This window comes from Strix aluco, chromosome Z (assembly GCF_031877795.1).
Source record: "Strix aluco isolate bStrAlu1 chromosome Z, bStrAlu1.hap1, whole genome shotgun sequence".
NCBI lineage: Eukaryota > Metazoa > Chordata > Aves > Strigiformes > Strigidae > Strix > Strix aluco.
The window spans coordinates 14,237,763-14,249,484 of NC_133971.1; the positions used below are offsets into that span (position 1 = coordinate 14,237,763).

The following is an 11,722-nucleotide window of genomic DNA, read 5'->3' on the forward strand; positions in this document are numbered from 1 at the left end:
AAATCCATATTGCCATCTTCCTCCATACTCTTCCTCTTCCCTTCTGCCACCACTACCACTGCCCAAAAGAGGAAACATATACGGTGTGCTTGCTCAGTATAGTAGAATAACTTACTTATGTTTGAACAGTCACCACCTGTAACCTAACCCACCCTCTGCCCAAGTCTATCACCTGCATCCAAAGCAAGCACAGAACTATCTTGATTTACCAACACTTTTGCATACTGACCTTATCAAGCTGAGTTATGGTTTTCAAGGCACATTTTCAGGGAAGCATTGTGTTTTATTATTAGTTTTGAAGGGTCTGGTTTTATCTATGCAGGGTAGATGATGTGTAGATACAGTGCAGGAATTAAAAACTGCCCCTGTCCTTCTTTCAACTTAATCAATTGTTAGCCAAGCCTTGAAGTGCCAATGAATTAATGCAGTTTTACAGACCCAGAATCAAGACTGCTTCTTAAAATGTGCAAGAAATATAAAAATAATTGAAGAAAGGTGGAGAAGTGCAGGCAACTTGAACTAATGACTTAAAAGACATGGCTATCAACTAGCTATGTAGGGGCAAGAGGATGGACTAGATGAGCTCTTGAGACCTGTCCAATACAATATCTTACACTTTTATTTCAGAAAGCCAGATGTGTGTCTAAGGACATCAGTTCGTACAAAGAGCAAGGTGCATTGCCATAAGGCTTTAATCATCACAAATAAAACTTATTTATACAAAACAAAGATTGTAGCTAGTTCTTCATCTAGCAGTTTTTCTTTCTTGGAAAACCTTATCATGGAAAGCCTCATCATGGTAGCCTTTTGCACAGGCCTGTTCTCTGTGTGTTATAAGACTCTGCAAACAGAATGCGTTCTGGTAAAGGAATACTGAGGTTGTCTTTTACAATATCCTGAAGTGTTGCTGTGATACAAGCCAATAAATCATCCACTCTGTCTGATAACAAAGTGTAATAACAATTATTTTATTTTCAGGAAATTCAAATGAAAAGAACAGCTATCGAAGCATTTAATGAAACAATTAAAATATTTGAAGAGCAGTGCCAGACCCAAGAAAGATACAGTAAGGAATACATCGAAAAGTTTAAACGGGAAGGAAATGAAAAAGAAATACAAAGGTCAGTATTTGTATTTGCATTTCAAATTGTATGCTTTTGAAGAAACAATGCCAAGTATAGACATGCCTAAAACTAAAGCAAGATTGCAAGTTTAAAGTTGTTCAGTTGTAAGCAAAGAAGCCTCAAATGGGGTAAGTGTGAACATGCAAAATGTGTAGCTGCATCTAGTAAATAATCTGTTCTCTTAAGTGTCTACACCGCTAAATACCAGATTATAAAGCTATAAATAAGACATCATCCGAGTGTAACCTACCACATTATTCCATTCAGAATTATGCACAACTATGAAAAATTGAAGTCTCGAATAAGTGAAATTGTGGACAGCAGGCGTAGATTAGAAGAGGATTTAAAGAAGCAAGCAGCTGAGTATAGAGAGATAGACAAGCGTATGAACAGCATTAAGCCGGACCTCATACAGCTGAGGAAGACAAGAGATCAGTACTTGATGTAAGTATCATTATGAATTAAACAATATTTTTTTAAAGTGTTCTTTTTTTTTTTAATTGTTATCCAACTTCTGTGACTAAAAATTGATTTTATTTGCAATTATTGTCCAGGTGGCTGACTCAAAAAGGTGTTCGGCAAAAGAAGCTAAATGAATGGCTTGGAAATGAGAATGCAGAAGAGTGAGTATTAAAAGATTTAAATATTTCTGGTATTTCAAATCGTCTTACACAAAAGTGAGTTAAAGCATCTTTAATTCCTGGACCAGACAGAGGAAATCTCAAGCTTGGGTCTCCAGTAACAATGCACACTGTTAACACATAGCAGCCTACACAATGCAAGTATTAGAAGGGACTCTGTCTCACCCCCTACTCTCCATTATTTGGGGAAGTTCATAATCAGGTTACTATAACAAAGCACTGGAATGTAATCTGTATCTTTATTCTTACCAGCAAAATGAAGATCATAATGTGTTAGTGTCTTATAGAGATGCCATATGGATGGATAAATTGTTCAGAAGGTCTCTTAGGCATGGGCAGGCTTCTTCCAGATTTCACATGTTGGTAACCATGGTGCTATGTAGTATAGTGGTACTCACATCAGTATATCACATTGCTGTTGAAGATGATAAAATCATATATGCTGAAGAGTGGTCCTCCTCTGGTTTTGTGGACTATTTAATTTTTCTTGGAAATGGCAGGATAGTATTCTGTCATTTCAAACAATTCAGTGTACTATAGGTTATGACAAGGGCTTGGGTAATGAATATGTTTCACTTTGTTCCTGGGAAAAAAACCAAAATGCACCTGGTTGGTGTGAATGCAGACCAAATTTAAACAAAAGCAAGCTACAAAATAATATCAAAAGTATAGTAACAGTGAAGAATGAACAAATAGAAAAACAAAGTTGTCTGAGTAGTATTTGTATTAACAGTTTCTTGTGTGTGCCTTTTACATTGACTGGCTGAACATACAGCAAAAGCAGCAGACTGACACTCTTTAGTGGATTTACGTTCTAGCCTTGTCCACATCTGTTTTAATTTGGCTTGGTTTACTGAGTCTCCTACTGTTATCCTGGAAACTGTGTGTCTCTGCTGTGGCTACACTGGTAGAAGCAGGGGATAAAAATGGCATACATATTTTAAAGCCATGTTGTTTACTCAGTCTTAGCACAGCTCAAAGGTGATATGATGGAGAATACATAGTCACCTGTTTCCAGTAGTAATTCCATCACTTAAACAGTAGACAACAATGCCAAGCTATGGTTTTAGTATATCATCAAAATAGTAAGTGAAACTGTTTAAAGAAAATTTTCCTTTTCTCTCACTCTATGACTCTTCCTGCCAGTGAGTCTGGTAAGTGCTTTTCTGCTGAAAAATTAAACTTCCAGAATATGACTTTTTCTTGTAATGCAGAAAAAATCGGTGTAATGAGCAGCAGGAAAAACAGGAATCACTTTCTTTAGGTGCTGGTTGAAAATAGAGCCCTGCTCAATGCATTTGGATATCATGAAGGACAAAGGAGTACACAGGATAAGGGACCTAGAGTGTCATCTGAAACAAAAGAATGCTGCTACTTTCTGAAAAATTTAATTCTGTGTGAGATTGCTGATTTCTGTAGACTACTCTGAGAATCTTCAGAAAGACAGAACTGTGGATGAGTGAGAAGTCACATTTTCTTAGACCAAGGAAAACTGATTAAAAACCTATTACAGAGAGAATAAATACCTTAGCGAAACACAGACTGATTGCAAGCTGAGCAGGAGAAGCAGGACCCACCAGTGCAGGCTGCTGGGGGGGTGGGGAGCACTGAAACTGCAGAATAATCAAAGTGGTGTCCACACAGCTGAACCAGAGACATCTTCTTTCATGGTGAGCTTTAGCTCAGAGGGTTCTCTGAATCAGCTTTATAGTTGGTGGCTGTTTTGGTAAAGAAGGCCCTACATTATATGCTCTTCCCATAATCTGGCTATAAGGAGAGAGAAAGAGCACTCCCTTTTCACAGAGCTATCTCTCCTATAAATAATTAATCTGTCTACCTGTACAACGGCTCATAGCTTTCCCAAGCAGCAGCTGTAGTTGATATGTTGCACGATTTCTCACTGCTGACCAAGTGTTCTGATCTTTGGAAATGAAGCTGAATCAGAGGGTATTGATTTCATAGGGCTTGCTATTTACCAAAACAGTGAGCAACAGTAGAAGTACTGAAGTTCTCACATCAGATTCTGAAAGATAACATGGCATCCTTTTATATCCTTCTTCAGATTTACATGAGTGTTTTTAAAAGAAACTTACATATTATTTTTATTCAGTGGTTTGAAGGGTGCAGTATCACACAGTTTACATCCCTGGTTTTACCGGGGAGGCCTCCTACTAACCACTGACTTCTTTTTTCCTAAGTAATATGAAATAGGGACTACTTAATTCATGGATTTTGCTCTGCTATGTGTTTCACAAACACGTTTTGTCCTATTTCAACAGCCAGTACTCTATGGTAGAAGATGATGAGGACTTGCCCCATCATGATGAGAGAACATGGAATGTGGGAAATATCAATAGAAGCCAAGCTGAAAATCTGCTACGGGGAAAGCGAGATGGAACATTCCTTGTTCGAGAGAGCAGCAAACAAGGCTGCTATGCCTGCTCTGTTGTGTATGTACCATAATTTGTGAATGATGTAACCAACATTTGAGGCACCTAGCTTGAGCAGATAAACACTTGCCTATGCATGAATCCCATTGGACCTTTGCACTTAGAAGCAGCCCAACAAGTCCTGAGGCCATCCTCATTGCTGCTCCGTTTCCTACACAGCTCAAACCTGTGCCACTCCCACAGATAAGCCTCACACAAAAGAAGGGAAACCAAAGCATGGATGCAGTCTTTTCTGTGCAGCTGCTAAATCCTGCCTATGTCCGGCCTCGATAAGCTAACACAACATCTGCGAATTGGGGTTAAACCTAGGCTTTTACTATTATTCCGCCACGGAAGACAGAAATTCTAGGTAGTGGCTAGCATTATATCTTCTAGCTTAACTTTACTGTACTGACAAACTAAACACTAGTTGTTTTTTTTTCCTCTTTAGGGTGGATGGAGAAGTAAAGCACTGTGTGATAAACAAAACACCTACTGGGTATGGATTTGCAGAGCCATATAACTTGTACAACTCGCTCAAAGAACTGGTGCTACATTATCAACACACATCACTCGTGCAGCACAACGACTCTCTCAATGTCACACTAGCCTACCCAGTATATGCACAGCAGAGGCGATGAAGATCTTAATATTCTGGGTTGTTTGGGTTTTTTTCTAAAGAAGAGATTTGGCAACATTGAGGCCTCTGGAGAGAAAAGGCTTCTTTCAGCCTTACTCAAGAATTTGAGCTGCAGTATCAAAGCTATCTGTCTTCAGATGGGACTAGAGCTTTCCTTCACAACTGCAGTGGAAGAGATCACAGTATTAAGCTGTGAGCATATGTTTCTAATCTGAAGTGCTTTTTTTTTTAATTAAGAAAAGAAAAACATGAGAGAAATCCGAAACTGATCTCCCTGCAGGGACATAGAGGCCTTTAACCATGGTGCTTGTTTACGACCACTTCTGAAGCTTTACCAGCTAGAACATTGGATTCCCCAGACACAGGTATAAGAGGTCTTTGTCATTCGGTTATTGGAACTTTCTGGTCACGACCTGGCTTGGATTTAGTGTTGCTGCACTCTGTGAATCCAGACACACAGCATTGTGGATTTTTTTGGTTTCTGGTGAATGATATGTAGCAGAATGGCACTTTCATTTCTAAGGGACACTTTAAAAGGACTTAAGTTACAGGATGTTGTTCAGAGTAATTGTAATAGCAAAGTGCCAGGAAGTGTTTTGTTTAGACGTTTAAAAATCCTCTTTTAAGAATATATTTAAGACTGAAGAAGACAGGACTTTCAATGGCATACAGTATATAATAATGTACATAGTATTGGATGACTAACTATCATTGATGGAAACTATCGATACCAAACTGCATCTCTTTTTCCTTTTCTGTTCGCTGAAAGATGAATTATTAGACTATGCTATGCAATACTCAATTTTTTTTACACTGTAGTCTTCTCTGAAGCATATCTACAGGTTAAGCTTGTTTTTCTTTCTTGTTTCCTTGTCTTCTTTTTTTCTTTCTTTCTTTTGCCTGAGAATATTTTTTCCAATTATTATTTTTTGTTATTCTTTTGTTTGTTTGTTTGTTTTAAATAAATGTACAGGAAGCCAGCAAGAGTTGGCTTCAGAATTAAAACTATGAAATACTTTACAATTTTCTTTGTATAGAATATTGAGCTACTAGCTCAAAGTTTAAAAAGTTCATAATTTTTTTTTTTTGACTAAATATTTTGTTGGGCAGTGCCTAATAAGCTTCAAAGCTGCTTTAGTCAATACAAAATATATGAACATTACAAAATATCACTGAGTCCAACAATATTGTTTCAGAGATATCTTTAAAATACGGTACCACACTATGTTTGCTTTTTGAAGCATTTTAAACTTCTATTATAATTGTCTTTGTATTTGGAAGACAAAAGATTGTGTACCCTTCTCTGAGAGAGATTGCAGAAAAAACAGAAAATTTGGCTACTGGGGTAGATAGTTTGGATCTCAGAATTAATACAGCCTTTGCAGAAAATAAATGACTTCTTGACCTACTGTGGCAGAATTTTTGTCAGCGTGTAAAGGTATTTTCACTTCATATGAAGGAGGTTTCTGTAATCTGTTGCCTAGGTTTTTTTCTTGTATTAGTATTGTGGAAAAAAAAAAGTTCCCACCTTTACTGAGAATGTTTGGGTACAACATAGAGGTAATTAAGACTGGAAGATACCTGCTTTGAAAATGATTAGGCTATCATATTTAACACTTCAAATTTTTGTAAGTTTGTAGGCTGAGGCTGTATCAAAGTGAACACTTCTATAATTTCAGGCACCAGAGAATTATGGTTTAGTTGAAGGAAACAAATACATGAATCCCACTAAAGCAAACTTATTAAGAATTCTGAAACAATTCACTCTGGGTTGTTTGCAATGGTTATTTATTGTCCTGACCACTGAGGAAGCTCACACATTGCAAATTAGTAAAGTAATGAAGTTCAGAGAAATCTTGGAAGAGTTTTGACTAAGTGAACATATGAATTTATTCTTCCCCCAAGATGGAAAGGCAAGACCCATTACTATTAAAGAGAGTTGCGCACACAATCAGAAGAGTTAAGACGCATGGAGTTCTCTCATAATAGCTCTGTTTTAGAGATACATGTGTTTTAATTCAATGAAGCTATTGGAAATAATAAGAAATTTTTCAGTCTGCAGTAGTTTTTATATTATCTTTTCATTTTTACATTATTCCTTCATTTCTGAGGCTGTAGATTTTATTTTGATTTTGTGCTCTTTTTTTTGTGGGTTGTCTTTGCTTTCCTATAGATATATTTTCTTACTAGAAAATATCAGGAAACAAGATTCAACCAACATTAATGTTTCAGGGTAGTCACCACTTAAAAAATTATTCTGAATATTTTTTCTGAATAGAAGTTTAGTGTTCATCCCTTCCTTTCCTCATTCCATACTCTTTTCAGGCCTGTAGGACCATGTAAATTTGGCTTAGTAATAACTGGTTTTTACTATGAAAAGCACCAACAATTACTCTAGCATGCCAGTTACGCTACTGGGCTTGAAGTTACAAATTAGTTCAGTATACAACAATTTAACACTTGTAGCAATCCAAGATATTCTTTGGACATATATTAATTTTGAATGTTAAATATTTTAAGAGTAAAATTGTATTTTTTTTCTCTATAAGCAAAATCTATGTAATCTGAATTGATGTTTCACGTAGCATTTGTCAAGAAATTTTATCGTAGTTAAGGCATTTGGATCTAATTTTCTTCATATTAAGAAAACCTCTGCTATGTCAGTGGGCCATATCCTTAGCACACCCAGCCCAATATGGAATATGATTTGTTCCTGTTGTGCTGTACAACTTCTCTTCATCTGTAGTTGTAGCAGAGAAAAAAAATCTCTGTGTGTGCGAATTTGGCACTTGCTTTTCTTGCACAAGCAACAATGAGAAATAAGCACTATGTTGTGAGGCTGAGTGCTTAGGACTTCTTATGGGGATATTCTGCCTACACAGGGTCTGTGCAATTTGCAAGGATCACTTACGCCCTCAAACTGGCATGAGTGGGTTTTCTTTGGTACTTATGTATTGTGTGGCCTCTGCATTTCACTTGCTTCTTAATGCACAGAGCTAAGTCCTGCCAAAGGCACTATTCACTGCAGAGTTTTTTGTACTTAATGTACCTTATTGTTCACTCCAGTTTTTATTTGATCTCAAACAGACTATATACAGAAAAAAAGCACGTGGATGTAACTGAAGAAACATAGTGCTTTTCTGTATTTCTATTGACATGTAGTTTTTCCATCTAAGATAATTCAAGGGTGGGATTTGTTTGGGGATTTTCTTGGTTTTGTTTGGGGAATTTTTTGTTTTATTTTAAATCCCTGAGTTATGCTGCACTGCAGCAGCACTTTCACAAGGCCTTTGGAAGGCTTGAGACATAACACAGAGAACCAAAACCCACAAGCAAAATTAGGAGTTTCTGACTTCCTTAAGTTAAAACTTGAATTTGCAGGTTTGGGGATGTATATCTGTGCATATGCGTGCACACTTGCTGTGATTATGAATGAATAGATCCCAGTATAGGTGCGTTTTCACCAAACATGATCATTTTGCTGAATACAGTAAGTGATATCATTAACTTTCTTTAAAGACACACACATATGCACACTAGACCTTTGTGGGTGCAGCATGTTTCCAAATACAGTTAGAAAACTGAGTTTGTGTTGTTGAATATTTTCTTAAAAAAAAAAAAAAAGCTTGTCTGTATGGTTCAGTTATCTCAGAAATCTTGTCAAGCAATCTGTAAAACCAAATCTTCAAATTTTCTATTTGGTGTCAACTGTTCTGTAGTGAAGAAATGGCTTTGTCTTGTAATTGGCAATGAAATAATAATGCTTGGGAAAACATTCAGATGCTTCTAATGGGGAAAACTTCTGCTGATTTTCACACAGTGCTTTTGCTATGCATGGTATTAAGTTGGGAAAGTGAGTCCTGATATTATTTTCTTTCAGGGTCACTTTAGAAATGGGCAGCTCAAAGCACAATGCCTCTCATGGGACAAGGTTCCAAAATGCAACATTTTATGTAGAATCATGTTTTATTTCCTACAATTGAAGACTGAATTGGACTGGGATTTGGTAACATTACATTGCACTTGTCCTAATGAGATTGCATTAGCTGCCCAAGATGCTGCTAATTTTTTTATTCTTGTTTTTAAAAATAAAGCTCTGTTCTGTTAAATGTCTTTAAAACATTAAGATTACTTTGTTTTAAAATGGTCTTTGAGGAGGTGGAGGGTAAAGTGGGTTGTAAATTGCCTTTACAAGGCAACAATGAAAACATGCCTCCTTGAAATTTTGTTCAAGCTATAGAGTTGATGGAGCTGTGTCTTGTTTTTCAGTTGCTTTAAAAATTGTAATAAGTCTTCAAGCAGAATAAAGGTTGTTTTGAAACTGCATTTCACTTGTTGAGGCTTTAGTAAGGACTTGAGATGTCTGTTTACCAGCATCCTTGCCCGATTCTTCCTGTCTATATGTGGTCTACTTTGAATATGAGACCCACATACTCATATTATTAGAGGGAACTAGGGAGTAAATAATTTCAGATGACTTACAGCCATCCTGTATATTGAATTGAATGGAGTAGTTGGGTAGCTCCAAAATAGTCTTGTGTCAAACAGTGCCAAAATGACAGTTCTGCTCATCTCATACTCTTGCAAAAGCAGTACAATATTCATGATCAGTGAGCAGTACTATATTCATGATCTGTGATCTGCCTTTTAGACTGCAGATGAAGTTCTGGTTCTTCTGAAATCAGTGTGAGTTTTGTCACTGATTTCCATGAAGCCAGCCTGTCAGCCTTTGTAGCTAGAAGTCATTTAGCAGCTTCATGCCTGCATCTAATCATGAAAGCCAACATGAGAATGAGGAGAAGGGAGGAAGTGAGGGAGGGATTGGGCAAGACTGATTCTGAACATTGTTTTTTTCTCCTCATTATTGATAAGTGGTATCTGACTTCTTTGAGCCCATCCATATCTTGCCCCAGGAGCGGTGCACCATGGAAGTCAGCCAGCCATCCTGGAATCAGAAGGAGAGTCCTACTCCCATTCTGTCCAAGGTTTCCGTTTCAAAATCTGCCCACATTTTGCTCTCAGTTGTCACCTAATACTCCCTGCCTGAGGTACTCAGGTAGCAGAGGCTTGAAATAATTTTTAATAATCACAATGTTGTCACTGGCCCTTAGAGGTTCTTATAGGAAACTTAGATTAAAGGCTATTATCTTTTTAGCCCATGTAATAGAAAGTGTGCATAGATCTCCAATGAACGTATCTGTTGCAGTTTTTCTCAGTTAGTAAGCTGAGTCTTTTAAAGAGACACTGAGTTAATCTCATTCCTTCTCCCTGAACTGATGTTGAGCAACACAAACGCTTCTGCAGCCATAGAGCTGAATGTCTAAAAATAAGGTGAATCATGTATTGTCCATGATCAGCTATTGAGAGAAATTAAAACTAGCAGATCATAATCTGCAGAGATCTATGGGCTGGCAGATTTCTTGTCTGTATCATACATTGTACAGAAATCACTCTTGGCAGACTGGAAAAATAGTTTGCAAACATGCATTCTATTTTTGCTGTCTGCAGACAAACACACCCCCACTTTCCCTCTCTGCTTTCTTGCTAAGGTTTGATGGTCATTTCTCATGGGGAATATGAAAAACTGCTTAGATCTATCTTTGTGCCACACCACACAGAATCACAGAATCATCTAGGTTGGAAAGGACCTTGAAGATCATTTAGTCCAACCATTAACCTAGCACTGACAGATCCCAACTACACCATATCCCCAAGTGCCATGTCAACCTGCCTCCTGAACACCTCCAGGGATGGGGACTCCACCACCTCCCTGGGCAGCCCATTCCAAGTGAGTGAGATATTTTTAAAGGCTTGGGAATGCTCATTGGGGAGGGGGGTGGGGGGGGGTGTTTCTCCCCAAGCTCCTAACTCGTGTGAAGTCATGTGCAAGTAACTTCACACAAATCCCTTTGTCTGAGCTGTGAAGCCAAAAAGGGAAGAGGAGGTTTTAAAACTGCCCACTGTTACCTTCTCCGGGCTTCGCTGCAGGACAGATGGCATCTTAGATGGCATCTTCTCCCCTCAGCCTCCAGTGTCTCACCCCACCCTACACCTAGCACCCAGGCTTTCCCACTGCCAGGGGGAGCTTCCCTAAAAGCCAACCCACCAGGCCCACTGCAAATCATATGCCAGTACTGATCATCAGCTGGCCAGTGCGAAGGGGTGATTTTGGCAGGCAGAGGTCCCTGTAAAGCAAGCAGGCCAAGCAGGGGTGCTGACAGAGCCCAAGTGGGTGCCTGTGGACAGCTCTGCATGGACAAACACAGGCGCTCCCATGGCTGCAGGTGGGGGTAGCCAGGCATGGTGAGGAGAGCCCTGTGGCACAGCCCTGCTGAGGCCCTGGGCTGCCTTCTGCTGCCCATAACAGCCTCCCACAGAGGTGGCCCTCCTTTACGCCACGGGGAAGAGCCCCTCTTGTTCACATAGGGACCCTTCTGAGATGATTATATTGAGGATACACCTAACATTTACCCCAGGGGCCCAATACCCCACAGGGGCCCTCGTTTAGAAGGTGGAAACTGAGGAAATGGCAAACAGTGAGGTCCTGACAGTGTCCCTGGCTGGAAAGAAGGCTAAAATTAAGCAGTTCTGCTTTCCCTGCGGGACAGCACATGGGGGAGCGGGTTCAAACACACTTCCTGTCAGACGTGGACTGTATAAAAGACACTGGAGCTTTCTATCACCTCTGAAACAGCAAAAAGCATAAACTGTGGGAGCGCTGCTGAAGACATGGTTCTGGTGTCTCTATTTTTTTTTTAATCCCTTTGAGGACCTATGTCCTCAAATACGTAGACTACCAAAAATAGAAACTCTGTAGGGAACTTCTGGGTAAACAGGTATCAATTGATCAGCCACTATTCAAACTTTGAATACCAGCACTTTAACCTC

At 38.8% G+C, this 11,722-nt stretch overlaps 1 protein-coding gene across 7 annotated transcripts in view; it reads left to right on the top strand.

Annotated features, from left to right (window-relative positions):
- Window positions 1-9,160, top strand: part of PIK3R1 (phosphoinositide-3-kinase regulatory subunit 1) — a 59,615-nt gene extending 50,455 nt beyond the window's left edge. For all 7 annotated transcript variants that reach the window (XM_074813570.1, XM_074813572.1, XM_074813573.1 and 4 more), the window contains 5 exons: window positions 979-1,121; window positions 1,392-1,568; window positions 1,679-1,747; window positions 4,045-4,215; window positions 4,646-9,160. In XM_074813570.1, coding sequence (XP_074669671.1) covers window positions 979-1,121; window positions 1,392-1,568; window positions 1,679-1,747; window positions 4,045-4,215; window positions 4,646-4,835 — 750 coding nt within the window. In that variant the 3' untranslated portion in view covers window positions 4,836-9,160. The remainder of the gene's footprint in view (window positions 1-978; window positions 1,122-1,391; window positions 1,569-1,678; window positions 1,748-4,044; window positions 4,216-4,645) is intronic.
- Window positions 9,161-11,722: the final 2,562 nt, after the last annotated feature.